At 60.1% G+C, this 15,931-nt stretch overlaps 1 protein-coding gene across 1 annotated transcript in view; it reads left to right on the top strand.

Annotated features, from left to right (window-relative positions):
* Positions 1-15,530, top strand: part of WNT3 (Wnt family member 3) — a 43,735-nt gene extending 28,205 nt beyond the window's left edge. The window contains exons 2-5 of the mRNA XM_084861749.1: positions 6,180-6,421; positions 9,487-9,752; positions 10,344-10,831; positions 12,702-15,530. Coding sequence (XP_084717875.1) covers positions 6,180-6,421; positions 9,487-9,752; positions 10,344-10,823 — 988 coding nt within the window. The 3' untranslated portion in view covers positions 10,824-10,831; positions 12,702-15,530. The remainder of the gene's footprint in view (positions 1-6,179; positions 6,422-9,486; positions 9,753-10,343; positions 10,832-12,701) is intronic.
* The last annotated feature ends 401 nt before the right edge of the window (positions 15,531-15,931 follow it).

Raw genomic sequence — 15,931 nt, 5'->3', positions numbered from 1 at the left:
CTCAGACTGCATCCTGCACAGGGGCCACGGGGAGGGTAAAGGTAAGGCTGGATGGCTCTTACCGCCCCCTCCAACTTAAAGTGTACAATTCTGTGGCATCCAGTACATGTGCAATGCTGTCCAATCATCAACACATCTATTTCCAGAACCTTCCATCACACCAGACAGAAACGTTATACTCATTAATCAATACATTTCCCACCTCTTCCCCAGCCTCTGGTAACGACTGGTCTATTTTCTGTCCTTATGTATTTGCCCGTTCCAGGTACCTCATATGAGTGGAATCATACAATATCTGTCCTTTGGTGACTGGCTTTTTTCACGTAGCGCCATGTTGTCAAGGCTTACCTATGCTGTAGCGTGTATCACAGCCTCGTTCCTTTTTATGGCTACTCTCGCACTGTGTGGGTCACTGCGTTTGTTGTTTGTCCGTGTGTTGATGGACTCCTGGATGGCTCCCACCTTTGGGCTATGGTGAGCGATGCGGCCGTGAACACAGGGGTCCAGGTCTCTGTTTGAGTCCCTGCTGGCAGTTCTCTTGGGTCTAAACTGAGGAGTAGAATTCCTGGGTCGTGTGATAATTCTGTGTGTAGCCTTTTGAAGAACAGATTGCTCTTTTGGTCTGTTTTACTGCATACCGTGTTTCCCCGAAAATAAGACCTAGTGCATGAAAAGATAAGACATCCCCTGTAAATAAGACCTAGCGCAACTTTGGGAGAAAAAAATTAATATAAGACACTGTCTTATTTTCGGGGAAACAGAGTAGCTATAGGAGAGAAGGGCGTGTGTGTATTCGGAATAAATGATTAACAATTAAGAAACATCCCAGATGACTCCTACGGCCCATCCAATCTCTAAAATCCTACAATGTTAGGAGGGCCCAAGGTAAGAAATATAGACCCTGGGGTGCAAGGGAGGCCGCCTCACTGGCTGCAGAACTCCAACCGGAATGGCTCCTTAAAGGAAACATGGCGGGGCCAGGGGCAGTCCACGGCCAGCCACAGCAGGGGGGTCACTGCTGCTGGGTGACGGGTTCTGGGGGCCAACATTGCCAGCGTCTCGGCACAGGCCACACGGCATGGGGCCCCCGGTGGTGTCTCACCGTGCGTTACGAGCACCAGTCAGTTCCGCATCTACGCTGCCCTGAATCCGTTGGTTAAAAGTTTTACCTCTGCCCTGTGCTCACCATGCAGGCCCACCGTCAGCCCCCTGGGACCTCGGGAGGTGTGGCAGGGCCCAGGTGAACAACCTGGGAGGGGTCTAACAAGTTGTGCTCCGTACTTAATGACGTCCAGCCTCTGTGGAGAGGGGGATTTGCCTGAGAGGTTGACATGAGGTCTCCCAAGCAGAGACCTCGCTGGTGCTTTCTGGCACCTGCTGCCCACCCGCCTGGAGGCCTGTGTCTGTCCTTCGCCCAGCTACGTGGCGGGTGGGTGGGGTGGAGGAGGACTGCCCTCAGGGGAGGGTGGCAGTGCCTTTGGGCGGGGCCGGGCCAGGAGCTGAGTATAAATAGCCCCTGCCCAGCTGGGGAGGCCTGGCAGTGCCCCCTGCCTCCCCCTCACCAGCTGCCAGGGCCAGGCGGGCCCTCGCTCCCTGGGGAGCCTCGCCTTTGTCTCAGGCCCTGACGGTAGGAACTTCCTCCGCGGAACTGAGGAGTCTTGTTCTGTGTGGGGGTGGGACCTCCGGACGCCTGGAGGCCTGGGCAGTGGGAGATGGGGGTGAGCAGACTGGCCTGGAGCGGGGCCCGCTCCTTCATTCCCTCCCTTGAGAGTCAGTATGTGCCTACCATGTGCCTGGCTATTTGGTAAACCAAATGTGCTCACGTCTGTGTGTGAGTGTGTGTGCACTTGTGAGAGCATGTGTGTGTGTATGTGTGTGTGTGTGATGGAGGAGGTGTTGAGGGAGAATGGAAACACGGCCTCCAGCCTCAGGAAACTGACACTGGTGCAGCCAGAGGAACTGGAAACAAATCGGCACTGGGAGATAAGAAGGTGTGAATAAGGGAGAGGCAGTCCGGAGGGAGGAGAGGCTGCCTTTGCGTGGAGCCCATGAGTCTTTGGGAGGTTGGAGGACGGGGAAGATGTCTGCCCGGCTCCCGGGGCGGTGCTCCAGGCGGAGGGCACAGGGGGTGGAGGGCAGGTGGGCATGGAGTAGCCAGGCTGCCAGCCCTCACAGCGGCCGGGACAAAGCGAATCAAAGCCACGTCGCTTACTTTGGTGCAAAGAATCGAGGAGGACAAGGCTCACTGTGTGACCTCCCCACGCGATCGTGACCTTCAGGAATGGGGACGAGGAGCTGCGAGTTAAATTACATGAACCTGTGGTGGCGGAACCTCGGACAGGAGTCCTGTGTGGGCCGCTGGCTCAATCAGGGGCGGCAGGCACGTTCGGGAGGGCAGCCATCCTGCGGAAATCGATCCCGTGGCCACAGCCTCGTTAGCCCAGCTCCAGCCCGGGGAGCTAACCCGTGTCCGCAGAGGCCCTGGGAATTACTGGCAGGATGTCCAGGTCGGAGCGGACACCGGGATGGAGCTCAGTGGGGACATCTGTCCGCCCTGGCCTTGCCCTGTGGGTCACCTTTACCGGGCAGCCAGCTCGCACGTCTGCTTAGCCACCCCCGTGAGAACCGAACTGCCAGGGAGGGGCCAGCTTAGCCCCGTTCCTCGCATCCTTCCCAGAGACGGACGGGAGGGGCCCTGAGAATGCGGTGTGCTCTCTTAAGTCAGGGATGGGGGGCAGGAGGAGGGAAGCCCATGGCAGGGCAGGGGACAGACCAAGTGCTGGGGCCAGCCCCAAAACACGTGGTCACCACAGCCAACACCATTTACTGAGTGCTTCCGTGTGCCAGTGTCTCACAGGCTGAAACTTCCCACCACGCCATTTCACAAACGAAGAAACGGAGGCACGGAGCGGTTACGTAAATCGCTAGAGATCAGCAGCCAGGAAACGGCAGGCAGAGCTGGATTCAAACCAAGGCAGCCTGGCTCCCAGCGACACAGCCGGTTGGCTCGGGGCAGCACGAAGGAGACGGGGCTTGGTGGGAGGAGGGAAATGAACTCATCGCCTCTGATACGGGCGTTCTTCTCAGAGGACGTGGCACTTGGAGTCAGATAAAGACCCAGGGTCTGGCCGAAACCGGTTTGGCTCAGTGGTAGAGCGTCGGTCTGCGGACTAAAAGGTCCCAGGTTCGATTCCGGTCAAGGGCATGTACCTTGGTTGCGGGCACATCCCCAGTAGGGAGTGTGCAGGAGGCAGCTGATCGATGATTCTCTCTCATCGATGTTTCTAACTCTCTATCCCTCTCTCTTCCTCTCTGTGAAAAATAAATAAAATATATTAAAAAAAAAAAAAAGACCCAGGGTCTGAACTCTGGCAGCTTCCTTCTGTAAGGCACCCAGCTGCTCTGGGCCTCGGTTTCCTCATCTGTAAAATGGGGTGACGGCACCGCCTCAGAGAACTATTGTGAGGATGAGATGAGAGAAGTCCCTGGCGTGTAAGTGCTAACACAGTGGCTGCCATTATTCTCGCTGGTTTGAATATGAAAATCCGCTTGGGTTGTAGGAAGGGCTTGGTGACTGGGGGAGAGGGACCATGGCATCTCTGAGCGATGCCAGGCCCGGTGCCCAGTGCTCCGGGTTCTGCTGGGCCGGGCAGGCTGCCTAGGACCCGGGGGAGTGACACCAGGAAGCAGGGAGCCCCTTGGAGGGCTGGGATAAGGCCCAGCCTCACCAAGTGGAAAAGAAGCGCCAACAGGGTCTCTCCCCGCCCCCACCTCTGCCTCAGCGCCCCCTGCCGTGCAGGGGCAGCCAGCTAACCAGGCTCCAGACACCCGGTTGTATGGCCTTGGGCAAGTCGCTTCTCTCTGGGGCCTCTGCTTCCTCATCTGTGTAATGGGCTCACTCTCTCCTAGGGCTTCTCTCTGATTCTGGTCTGGGGCTCAGCCTCCCACTTTGTCTGAGGGTCCCCAGGCCTGCAGAGGTGCCGACAGGTGCAAGGCAAAGGCTGGGAGGAGGAGGAGGAAGAAAAGTGAGGGGGAGGAGGAGGAAGGACCTGAGTGCCCCTGGGGCCCCGCTTTCATCTCTCGGGGTGAAGCAGGCCGGAGCCCTGGGAACCCGGCGTGGCCGGTGAGCAGACCAATAAATGGGAGTGACGTGGGCAACTCTCCCGGTGCCAGAGGTGAGGTGGGGCAGACCGGCCCGGGTGAGAGTGTGCAGAGGGCGGGAGGCCAGGCTCCGGGGGAGCGGGGCCCTGCAGGGCCAGCCCACACCTCCAGGGTCAGGCAGGGTCCGAGGCACCTGGGGATGGAGAGGGGGAGAACCTGGGAGCACTCTGGCCAAAGAGGAGGCTGGAATTGGGTGCCAGGGCTCCCTGTGCTGTCAGGGCCTGGGCCAGGCTATGGGGAGGGGCGGCAATCTCCGCCATACTCATGGCCAAACACAGCTCTGCCGTGGGGTGGCAGCGCCCTCTCTCCTGCCTCAGCTCCCCTCCCAGCGGTCCCCAGAGAGGGCTTTGGGTCCTAAGAGGAGGGAGCGGGAACGGCCTGGGCTTCTTCCCAGGGCGGGTTGCTCCTGAGCCTCCAGCAGGATGTCGCTGTGCTGGCCACCTGCGCTGAACCCCGGCTCAGTCACCCTCCCAGCAACGGCAGGGCTCTGGGCCGGGCTGGACGAGCTGGTTACATGCACACGGAGAGGCAGCCTGAGCTGGGAGGGAGGGGGCTCGGCTCTGACACTTGGCAGTTCTGCAGGTGGGCAGCTCACTTAGCTCCCTGGCCTCAAGTCTCCTCATCTATGAAATGGGACGATGACAGTGTGAGGATTACATATGGGAACAGTCAGAACCAGCCCGGCATGTAACAAGCGGCGGGGATTTGATGACCATTGTTAGCACGCTGACCTGCGCGTGACTATAAACAAGGCAGGGCAGGAGAGGGCAGCCAGCAGGGCCTGTCAGGTGCTGCGGGCAGGTGCCTTCAGAGGCCTCTGGGCTGACCCGCTCCCTCCCAGCCAGGCACGGTGGGCGCAGTGCTGAGGCCCAGGGTGCAGACAGGCCAGGCCTGCAGCCCCCTGCCCCCCGGCGCCCCAGGGACTGAGGCGGGCACTGCCCAGAAGGAAGGGTGGCACACTGCATTGTCCCATGGGCACCGGAGTCTGACGGCATGGAATCCAATGAGCTACTCCTTAGCAGTTCTGTGGTCCGGGCTCGGTTCTCAACCTGCCAGGCTAAGCCATGGAGCAGGGGCTGTGTGACCGCCATCCTGTGTCCCAGAGTGATCACAAGGCCTCAGTCAGGCAAAGCCAAAGGGAAGACTCCGCCCGGGCCCCGCACAGAGGGATTCGGGAACAGCCCTGTGCGAAGTCCGCCCTGCAGGCCGCCCTTCCTTCTCTTCCAAAAGAGCTCGATGTTCACCGTCTACAAATGTCTCACAAGTGGCTCCCTCCAAACCCCAGACCTGGTTCCCCAACCCCGCTCCCAGGGTCATTAAAAAGTAGGTAAGTGGGGGCCACCACTTCCCTCTGAACGCTGAGCCCAGAGCCAGCCTCCGGCGGTGCCCACCACGAGCCCATAGGAAGAGCTGTCAAACGGCTCACCCTGTGTCCGGCCCAGGAAGCTTTTCTGTGGTATTTCCCCTTCTGCCCGGGGTCTTCTGGACCCTCTTCCCGAGGCATCCGTTATCACTGTACTGTGTGTGCAAGCTCCCTGTGGGGACGGAGGCTTCTGAGCTGGGGCTGGGGGTCCTCCTCCTGTTAGGTCTGGGTTCCTTTCCACGGGTCATCGACAGTCTCATGGGGCCCCCAAAACCTAGCCTCCCTGGGAGGTTGCCCCCAGACCAATCCCTTCAGTGCCCTTCAGGGAAACGAGCCCAGAGCCCGGGAGGGCCTTGACCTGGGCCCAGCACCGTCCTTGCAGTCCCTGGCTCATTCATGGAGTTGCTTTGTCCCCAAAGGTGCCCTCAGGAGGTGTCTGCTGGCCCCCATGTCCTTGCATGTTGGACATGTCCGCGCCAGAGGGCTGACTTTGCCTGGATCAGAGCTCTGCCCACCGAGGGCAGCACTCATGGGCTCCGACTCCTGGGGCCTGTGTGGCTCCCCCTGCCCTGGAGGGCCGCTGAGGGAGAAACGGTGCCCGCGGCGGGCCCTGAGCTTTGTGCCTGCAGCGCCGCCGCCTTCTGTGTGCCCGCAGGTCCCTGGCCCTGGGCCAGCAGTACACGTCACTGGGCTCCCAGCCTCTGCTCTGCGGCTCCATCCCGGGCCTGGTCCCCAAGCAACTGCGCTTCTGTCGCAACTACATCGAAATCATGCCCAGCGTGGCGGAGGGCGTGAAGCTGGGCATCCAGGAGTGCCAGCACCAGTTCCGGGGCCGCCGCTGGAACTGCACCACCATCGACGACAGCCTGGCCATCTTCGGGCCCGTCCTGGACAAAGGTATCGTCCCGGGACGGGGTGGGGAGGTGGGGGAGACCACCAGGATGAAGTCACTCTCCCATCTTGGGGTGCCTTAGCTCTGAGCCCAGGGTCCCCAGGCGAGAGCGATAAAGCTGGTCACGACCTGGGGCCTCCACAGAACACAGGTCAGGTCCTTCTCTGGACCCACCCACGCTGTCACCATGGCTGCCACACCTTCCCAGGCGCAGCCTCCAGGTGCTCTAGGGTCCCGCCTTCCTTCCCTCTCAGCCTGCCCCGTGGGCCCAGCTTTGATGTGGACATTTCCCCCGGGCTGTGTGAAGTGCTATGCAAATGCAGCTCTGGGTGGGGTAGGGCGAGGGCATGGTCACCCCTATGTCCTTCCCATTTAGAAAATTCTAGAGCTGAGAACAATGCGTGGTGCTGGTGGCACCGCATGGCTCCCAAGAGCTTCCGTGAGAACCTTCTGCTGGACCCACCCCCCTGCAAGCTGGACATGCCCTTGGCTTGTGGAGGGGCCGGAGCGGGCGGTGGCCTCTGGGTGACTGACCGCCCAGCCATCTCACCGCCTGGGATCTAACTGGCTGCACCGCCCCTGGAGGCGCACAGCGGCCTTAGAGCAGGGAGGCACCTGGTGGGAGGGATGGGGGACAGCGGCTCCCCGGGAGAAGGGGCTTTGGCCAGGTGAGTTCTGGCCTGAAGATGGGCCACTCCCTGAGAATCTGCAGATCTGGGGGGTTGATGCTCCCAGCTGGCCCTGGGGGCCGCCACCCCTTTCCCAGCATCGTGAATCCTCCCCCCATCACCAAGCCTTTGCCACCCCCACCGTGAGCCCGGCCCCCCCTCCTTTTAGGGGGGCTGCATTTACAGCCAGAAAGAAAAAGAATCTAAAAAAGGAAGGGAATCTGAAAGCCTAGAGGGACTTGGGGAGGGGAGAGGGGCGGGTGTGGGCAAGGGAGTGGTGGTGGTGGGGGGCTGACCACCCAAAACCCCATTTCAGAGCGCGGTCCCCCTGCACCTGGGGTTCGCAGAGCAAGTCCGATCCACAGGCCATTGTCATGGGGCCGAAGGCAATTAGCGAATCAATGGATGGCGGCTCTGTCGGCGCTGCTGTTACCAAAGCTAATGATTGCTTGTTTACACGGAAGGCTTGGCCTCTAATTGGGGCCGAGTGGCGGCGGTTTTCCTCTCAAACCTGATCTCGCCGGCGTGTCGGTCTGTCCGCCTTCCCGGGCCCCGCCTCGGGCCGGGCAGCGCCCAGCACACGGCCCGGCGCCCGGGCGCGGCCCCCACCCCTCCCCTCCGGCCGCGCGGGTGCCGGCGGCGCAGACCCGCCCGGCTCCCGTCACCATCGGGTCCCAGACACGCCCGCGCCCCGAACCCGCAGGAGGGCGGATGGCGCTAGGGGAGGGGGCGCAGGTCAGGGGTGGGAGCCTGATGGGGCTCAGAGGCCTCGGGGAGCAGGCCCCGCGCACACGCGCCGGGTCCGGAGCCGGGCCGCGGGGGCCAGCCTCGCCCGGGGCGCGCACCTTCCGCGGAGCCGGGCGCCCCGGGCGGGGTCCCAGGAGCCGGGACCGGGCGGGGCGGGGGCGCCGGGGTCACGGGCCGGAAGGCGGAGGCCGCGGAGGCCCCAGAGCGCCCCCCCCCCCCCGGCGCCCCGAGGGGTCGGCGGCCTGGGAAGCCTGAGCGCCGGCCCCGCCGCCGCCCGCGGCCCAGCCATTCACACGCCCTGGGGCCGCGGGCGGGGGCGGGGCGGGCGCCGCCTCCACGGGGTCCGGGCGGCGCCGGGCGGGGGCGCGGCCGGCCGGGGCCCCCGTTGCTACGCGGTGGCGGCGGGCGGCCGGGCGGCGCTTTATGCGGGTAATGCGGTGTGACTCGGCGGAACAAAGGCGGATTGAGCGGCGCCGCGGGCCCCGCCGGACGGGGACGGCACAGCGGGCCGCCAGCGCCGCTCCCAGGCTAATCCGCCCCCGCCCCCGGCCCCGCGCTGGGAACCGGGCGGCCGGTCCGCCGCCGCCAGAGGCCGCGAGCCCGGCCGGAAGCGGGGCCCGGGCTCTGGCTGCCCCCGAACCCTGAACCCTGATGGATGGGAGGAGGCGGAGGCGGGGGCGGGGGGTCGGGTCGGAGCCGGGGCGCAGAGCCGCAGGCCGTGGCGCCCCCTGGCCGCCGCCCGCCCTCCCTGCAGTCCGTTCCCATCGGGGCGGCAGGTGGCCTGCGGGGAGAGGGGTCTCGGGACACAGGCTCCCGAGGGGTCAGGCGGCTTGGAAAGGGCTGACCCCTCCGAGGCCGGCCCTTCGCCCCGCGAGGCCGTGGGCAGCCCGTCCCTGCCCTGGGTCCGCCATGAGGGGATGCATGCCTCCCGGCTGGGCCCGGGCGTTAGTGCATCTGCAGAATGGACCCCTCTGCGGGGAGAGGATTAAATGGGATTAAATGGGAAGTAGCCCCCGGAGGGGAGAATCTGGAGCCCACGGAGCACCCAGAGGGTCATCACAACGAGGTTGGGAACATCCCCGAGAATCTCTCTCTTCGCGGGCCCTGTCCTCTTCCCCCCAGGAGGGCCCTGACCGGCTCAGCCCCAAACCTTGGCCTCGTCTGGGAGGAGAAGGGGAGGGAGAGGGAGACACATGCCAGCCACCGCCCCCGGGTCAGGCTCCCTTTCTGTGAGGAGGGAAACAGGCTCAGAAAGGGAGGCTCTGCCCAGGCGCCTCCGGTGGGGCACGGGGGGCTGGCTGGCCAGGCTGCAGGTCCCAGCCTTCCTCCTGAGGCCTCAGGCCCTCAGGACGGTGCTGGGGTCTCTGGGGTTTGGGGAGACAGGGCAGGGGGTCTGGGGCCAGGACCGATCAGGGCCGCGCCATCTCTCAGGCCACCTGCCAGCTGTGGTTCCCACCGTGTCTCACCGGCTCCCTCCGCCAGGTGTTACGGCTCTGCTTTACTCAGCCGGGGGCCCTGCCCTCAGTTTGCCCATCCGTAAACGGGGGATGCCCTCTCCCCCCAGCACCCCCACCCCACCCCACCCCACCCCTGCTGGCCTGGCTGGGGGCTGAGACTGGCCTAAGCGATGCCCTCCCCCCCCCCCCCCCCCGCAGCCACCCGCGAGTCGGCCTTCGTGCACGCCATCGCCTCGGCCGGCGTGGCCTTCGCCGTCACGCGCTCCTGCGCCGAGGGCACCTCCACCATCTGCGGCTGCGACTCCCACCACAAGGGGCCCCCCGGCGAGGGCTGGAAGTGGGGCGGCTGCAGCGAGGACGCCGACTTCGGGGTGCTGGTGTCCCGGGAGTTCGCGGACGCCCGCGAGAACAGGCCGGACGCGCGCTCGGCCATGAACAAGCACAACAACGAGGCGGGCCGCACGGTGAGCGCAGCGGCCCCGGTGGCGACCCTTCCTGGGGCTCCCTCCCAGCCCTGCCCCTTCCCCTCCGGCTCCACCCCTCCCGCAGCCCTGTGCGCCCGGGGCTCCCCGCCCTGCCCCCTCCCCTGGGCTAGGCTTGGGGTCCCCCCCTGTCGCCCCTTGTATTCACCTGGAGCCTCGGTCTGGCCCGGGGACGCGCCGGGCGGAGGGTGGCGGAGCTGCCGGCGCAGGGGCAGCCCGTGCCGTGCGTTGGGGCGGCCGGTGGGCTTTGCGCTCAGCTTCCGCCCCTTCCCCCCGTGGGTTGCCTTAGGGCGAGGCATTGCCGTTCCGCCTCAGCTTTCCCACCTGTTACACGTGGGAAACAGCCCCTGTTTGTTACAGCCTTGGCGAAGGGAGGCCTGGGGTGTGTGTGTGTGGGAGGGGGAGGGAAGCCGTCAGTAGTCACCGTCCTCTGGGTCCGGGCCTGGGCCTCCCCCAGCGCTCCCCGGGCCCAGAGGAGGGAGAGCAGGCTCCGTCCAGGGCGGAGCAGGGGGATGCCCCGGGGTGCTCCCAGGGGTGTCCGTCTGGGGGCCAGCGGCTGCCTCTCTTCCCCAGACCATCCTGGACCACATGCACCTCAAGTGCAAGTGCCACGGGCTGTCGGGCAGCTGCGAGGTGAAGACCTGCTGGTGGGCGCAGCCCGACTTCCGCGCCATCGGCGACTTCCTCAAGGACAAGTACGACAGCGCCTCGGAGATGGTGGTGGAGAAGCACCGCGAGTCGCGCGGCTGGGTGGAGACGCTGCGCGCCAAGTACGCGCTCTTCAAGCCGCCCACCGAGCGGGACCTGGTCTACTACGAGAACTCCCCCAACTTCTGCGAGCCCAACCCCGAGACGGGCTCCTTTGGCACCCGGGACAGGACTTGCAACGTCACCTCCCACGGCATCGACGGCTGCGACCTGCTCTGCTGCGGCCGCGGCCACAACACCAGGACGGAGAAGCGGAAGGAGAAGTGCCACTGCATCTTCCACTGGTGCTGCTACGTGAGCTGCCAGGAGTGCGTCCGCATCTACGACGTGCACACCTGCAAGTAGGGAGCCAGGTAGGGTGGCGGGGTGGGAGGCCGGTGGGGGAGGGGGCCTGGCTTTGTCCATCTCTTCCTGACCACCCTGTCCAAGTCCCCTAGTGTGTGCTCTGGAGGCCGCGAGCGGTTGATTGAAATTCTTGTACCTGTTAGTTTATGTTGAGCCAGGTCAAATTTTTTGATCAAAGGCTGGTGGGTTAAGGCTGGCTCTCATTACTGAGCACCCGTGGGGGCAGAGGAGGGACACTGTGGGGTTGGAACTGTGGGGACACTGGAGACCTGACCTCTGGGGCCAACTCTGCCCCTAACTTCCTGTGCCACCACTTCTCCGGGCCTGTTGCCTTGCTGTGAAGGAAGGAGGTTAAATGCGTGAGACAGTAGGCCGAAAAGTCTCTTCTAAAACCCTGGGGCAGAGTCCTTCTGCACCCACCTTGAACTTCGAGGGCAGGTTTTTGCACAGGCGCAAACCCTACCAACCTCGGGGAGGTGGGTGGGGAGAAGCTGTGGATAAGCCCATATCCTGACACATCTGAAGCTTGGGTGGAGTGGGTGCTCTCTCACGGAGTTTATGGATGGTGATGGGGAGGAGGAAGGAGTCAAGTTCAGAGTGACGGTGGTGAGTAATCAAGGGATCAAAGGCTGGCGGATTATGCTGCCAAGCTTCCCAGAGGTGGCCGGCGTGGGAGACGGTGTGCCTGGCTCTCGGCCCTGTCCGTCCCCAGGTAGGGCCTGGTGGATGCGGGGTGGCCCAGGAGTCCTGGGGGTGCAATGCTCTGAGGCCAATGTGCCCTTTCTCCCTTTCCTCTGCCCTGAGAAGGAGACGAACATACAAAGGCAGGAACCCCGGGCTGGCTCCTGCCAGGTGTGGGACCCAGACTGAGTCTTTAAAGTCATCCTCCCTGGAGGCACTAGGAGGAACAGGAAGGACCCTGGGGGCAGTGACTGGTTCATGGCAGAGGTTGCGTGCCTGGGTCATCGCTGACTGGGGCTGTGTCAGGGAAGGGCACCTCCACACCTCAGAGCTGGGTGCTTGCTTGTGCTGATGGGACTGGGGGAACCCGGCATCATGGGAGAGTTCTGGTGGAGGGGTGACTTAACCAGTCCATCTGGGAAGCCAGGAGGGACCGTCTCGAAGGGTGGTTCCCATTCCTCTGCTTACCAGCCGCGGCACCTTCCACCTGTTTCCTCAGCTCGGCAGAGGTGGTGATAATGGGAGCCTGGCAGAAGCTTTATGAGGCTCAAATGAGCTAAGAGGTGTGACCACTTACTAATAGAAAGTGCTAAATGCCATCAGGGAGTGTGACCTGAGTGGTCATGAGCGGTGACACGGTGTCATCACTTGGGTAGGCCCATTTACTGCCTTTCGAGACAAGTCCGCAAGCGACAGAGAACACACAGGCTCACTGTGGCTGGCCAAGGTGGAAGGGATGTCTGAAAGCACAGTGGCCACCTCCTCTGATGTCCACTATGGCCAGAGGCAGCACTGTGTCCCCACTATCCGCCAGGACATGGCTCTGGCACTCACAGGGGGGGCTGCACCTGCCAGGTTCCTCCCAGTGTCCACACAAGACAGCTTCCTGCATTGGGGTGGTCACCTGCTACAGGCTTCCTGGCGCCCAGGCCCCAGCGAGGTGGCCAGGGAGATAGGGTCTGGGTCCAGTCAGTGGATGCTAAAGCCCTACTGTTCCTGTAGACCACACCTCCTTCCTCAGCGGTGGACCCCAAGTTCAGGAGGGAGCCGGGAAAAGCCACTCAAGGTCCCCATTGCCTCCAAGCACAAGACAAATGTTGAGCTCTCCTGTCATCAGCCTGTGATCTTTGCACTCCTATGGGTGGTCTCCCTGGGAAAGCAATTATGTTTCTAATTCTTCCTCTTTATTTCCCGAAGGGCGCTGGGAACAGTGAAGCGTGCTGCTGGGCAGATTCACTGAAGTCCCGGGCAGGACCTCAGCCAGCTCAGCCCTCAGCATCCGACAGCAAGGAATCCGGACTGTTGCCAGATGCACGTGTGGTAAATTGCCTGGACCCGACCGCCCGCTGACTGGGAGGCCTCCCTCCCTCTCTCATCTTACGTTTCTCACCCGACTCTGGATGGTGGATGGTGTCTAAAGAAGGGGCTTTCTTTTTAGTTCTCTGGGGTCTGATAGGAACAGATCCGAGGCTTCTCTTTGCACATGTTAAAGAAAATAAAAACGGAAAACCATTTCTACTCCAGTGGAACAGGCTGGGCTAATGTGAGCGCTCTGCCTGGTGATACAGATATCAGCATGGGCCAGACTGGTTCCAGACCGCTTCTCCTGGGGGCGTCCCGGGATGCTGGGGGTGGCAGTTAGGAAGTAGGACAGACCCCTGCAGTCTCCTTTCCTCTGCTCCCTCCCATTCAGACCGGTACACGTTCATGAGCTGATAAAAGCCATAGGTCTAGCGAGGATGCTGTGGTAGGGAGGCCCGAGGCGATGGTGAGAGTGGGGTTTCGTTCTGAAGAACTCCTTCTAGGTGCCCTGGAAAGCCGTTCGGAGGACAGCAGTGTGTTCTCAGCCTCGTTTTCTCTGCAACGCTGTTCTGCACCAGAGGCTCTTCCAAACCTTTTTCTACCTTTCTGCAGTTCCCACCAGGAATGCAGTACTTTTTTTTTTTTTTTTTTGTAGTGGATGTTGTAAATAGGTTGTGTATGGGGGAGGGGGGAGCACAAGCCTTCTCCAGCCCGAATGGCTTCCTGAAGAAAGGAGTGGTATCTTTGGAAGAGGCCGCTCCATCCCCTCCAGTCCTGCTCACCTGCAGACTCTCCACCAAAACACCAGGTGAGCAGTCGGCCACCTTGGGTGTAAGAGAGACAGAGGGCCAGTGAGAGAGGAGCAGTCTATTCCTGAAGTTCCAGTTTGGAGACCAGTAGACGGCGAGGGTAAAAAAACGCGTCCTCATTTCCTCTCCAGTAAGGACATGCCTTCCTGCATCCTTTTCTTTCTTTGGCCCGAGCGAGTTCTGAGTTCTCTAAGGCAGAGCTTCTGGCCTCACCTGCATGCTGATAAGCATCAACCCGTGCAGCACTGAGGGTGAGGATTAGGTGTTCAAAGGGGGCAAGCAGCCACCTGCTCCTTGGGGAAAAGCGCCTCCCAGCTGAGTTCTCGGTGATCCACAGTGGTCCTCGGTATCCTAGAGGAAGCCAGCAAAACGGGGGCAAACGGAGCTGATGGTATGGACCAACCCAACAGCTCGGTCTTAAGGGGAGCCAGAAGGAGCTGCAGCAGGGGTAGAGTGCAGAACAGCTTTCTCTTCCTCTTCTCCCTTCTCTTCAGTCTACCTTACACTGGCCTGAGAGAGCAGGGTCAGGCGGTCTCCACACGTGCTCAGACAGGTTTTGCCAAGACGTTGTGTAGGAGCCAGGCCTGCACTCCTGAATCTGCTGGCCACGAGCCCTGCTATGATACACACCCCATCCCCTCTGTAGAACCTCTAATGCCCCTCCTCATCTCATCTTAGGCTACAAAGTTTTAAATCATGTCAACCTGATAATGCTTGCTTTATGTGAGAATTATTTCAGCAGAATGGACACAAATTTTCAAACCAGTCTTTTCATATCTATGTATTCTATATTAAAAGTGATAAAGTCATGTTTCTGGGGCGTCTTCAAGTAGCTGACAAGTGATTATTTAATAATAGTACATTGAGTGCATTGTAATTATTCTTGCTGTAGTCTGGTCATAGTATCCAACAGAAATTTCCTACCAACCTGCTGTATCCAAAGTTTTGTAAAAAGTTGTAGAAGTTGTTGATCTTTTTGATTTTATATTCAAAAAGTCTCTTTTTATAAATATTATTTATTATACAATGTATATACCTTTGAGTTAACTAAGATTATATATTATATAAATATATATATATTTGGAGAAAATATATTTCATCATGCAGTTTTTTTCTGTTAAGTCATTAAAGAGAAGGTAAACTTAAAATGGATACATTGTACAATGTGTGGAGTTTCCAGATTAATCCTCAGGAGGTCAAGAATATTAAGATCTGAATTCAGCTCTCACTCTTAAATTAGTGGCCCAAATTAAGTTCATTTCCTCTGTTCTCCAAGCAAGATAATCTGAGACACGTCATGGACAGTAGGCCTGATGTACTCTAAGACTTTCTCACAGGCTTACTTTGTTCTAAAACAGCTTCTAACAAAGAATTTCCAGTTTTAGAAATAAGCAATGTGGGCAGTGATTCATTTCATAGACTCCAGCAGTCCCAATACACAAATTAATGTCACAGACACTCAAAGATGTGGCTCAAGGCCAGCAGACCACGATGTTGGCCACTGACTCAATCCTTTCCTCACCCATGTTTTCAACTCCACTTACTGGGAACATAGCATTTGCTCTACTGAAAATGAAACTTGACTGCAAATGGCCTTGCTAGTTCTGCTGGAGACTAAGCCATACAAGGGCCAGGCTGGTCAGGGAGAAGAGACGGGGCCCTCTGAGCTCTGGATTGTCTGGAACAAGTGTCATTTAAAGCTTTAAGCTGGTCTGGGCAGAAAGGACCCACCATGCTCTAGGTAAAGGCACCCTCTCCTTGGATTGCAGTTTCAAAGGACTCACCCGAGGTCCACAAGGAACACCTTCTGAGCAATGAGATGCCGTAACTCGGTTTTATAACAACAGACATAAAATGTCTCCAGACTACCCATAAAGTCATCTTCAGTTTATTTGGCACAATAAAAATCTTTCCATCTTCTTTTCCTCCCTCCCTCCCTCCCTCCCTCCCTCCCTCCCTCCCTCCCTCCCTCCCTCCTCTCCTCCCTCCCTCCCCTTCTCTCTCTCCATCTTTCCTTTCCTCCCGCTTTACCTTTATTAGCAACAAATTTTATTCATCTAATTTCACAAAAGACAACAACAGAAAAGTAAAGCAGTCTGCCTTGTGCGGTGGAGATGGGTTGCCAGACCTCTAACCTTAGATTGGGAATGGCTATTAGAAATCCATGCATTTTATTTGGCCCCTGAAAAGGTGAAACCACAAAAATGGTTGGTTGAGCCGTGCAAGGCTTCGGACACGGAAAGTATACAGATCTCCACACCCTAAAACGCTGCTTACCTTTGTATTCAGCTTTTATGTAAAGTTAGTACTCATCTA

The sequence above is a fragment of the Pipistrellus hanaki genome (genome assembly GCF_964339955.1).
Source record: "Pipistrellus hanaki genome assembly, chromosome: 16".
Classification (NCBI taxonomy): Eukaryota; Metazoa; Chordata; class Mammalia; order Chiroptera; family Vespertilionidae; genus Pipistrellus; species Pipistrellus hanaki.
This window is presented reverse-complemented; position numbering and strand designations above follow the sequence as displayed.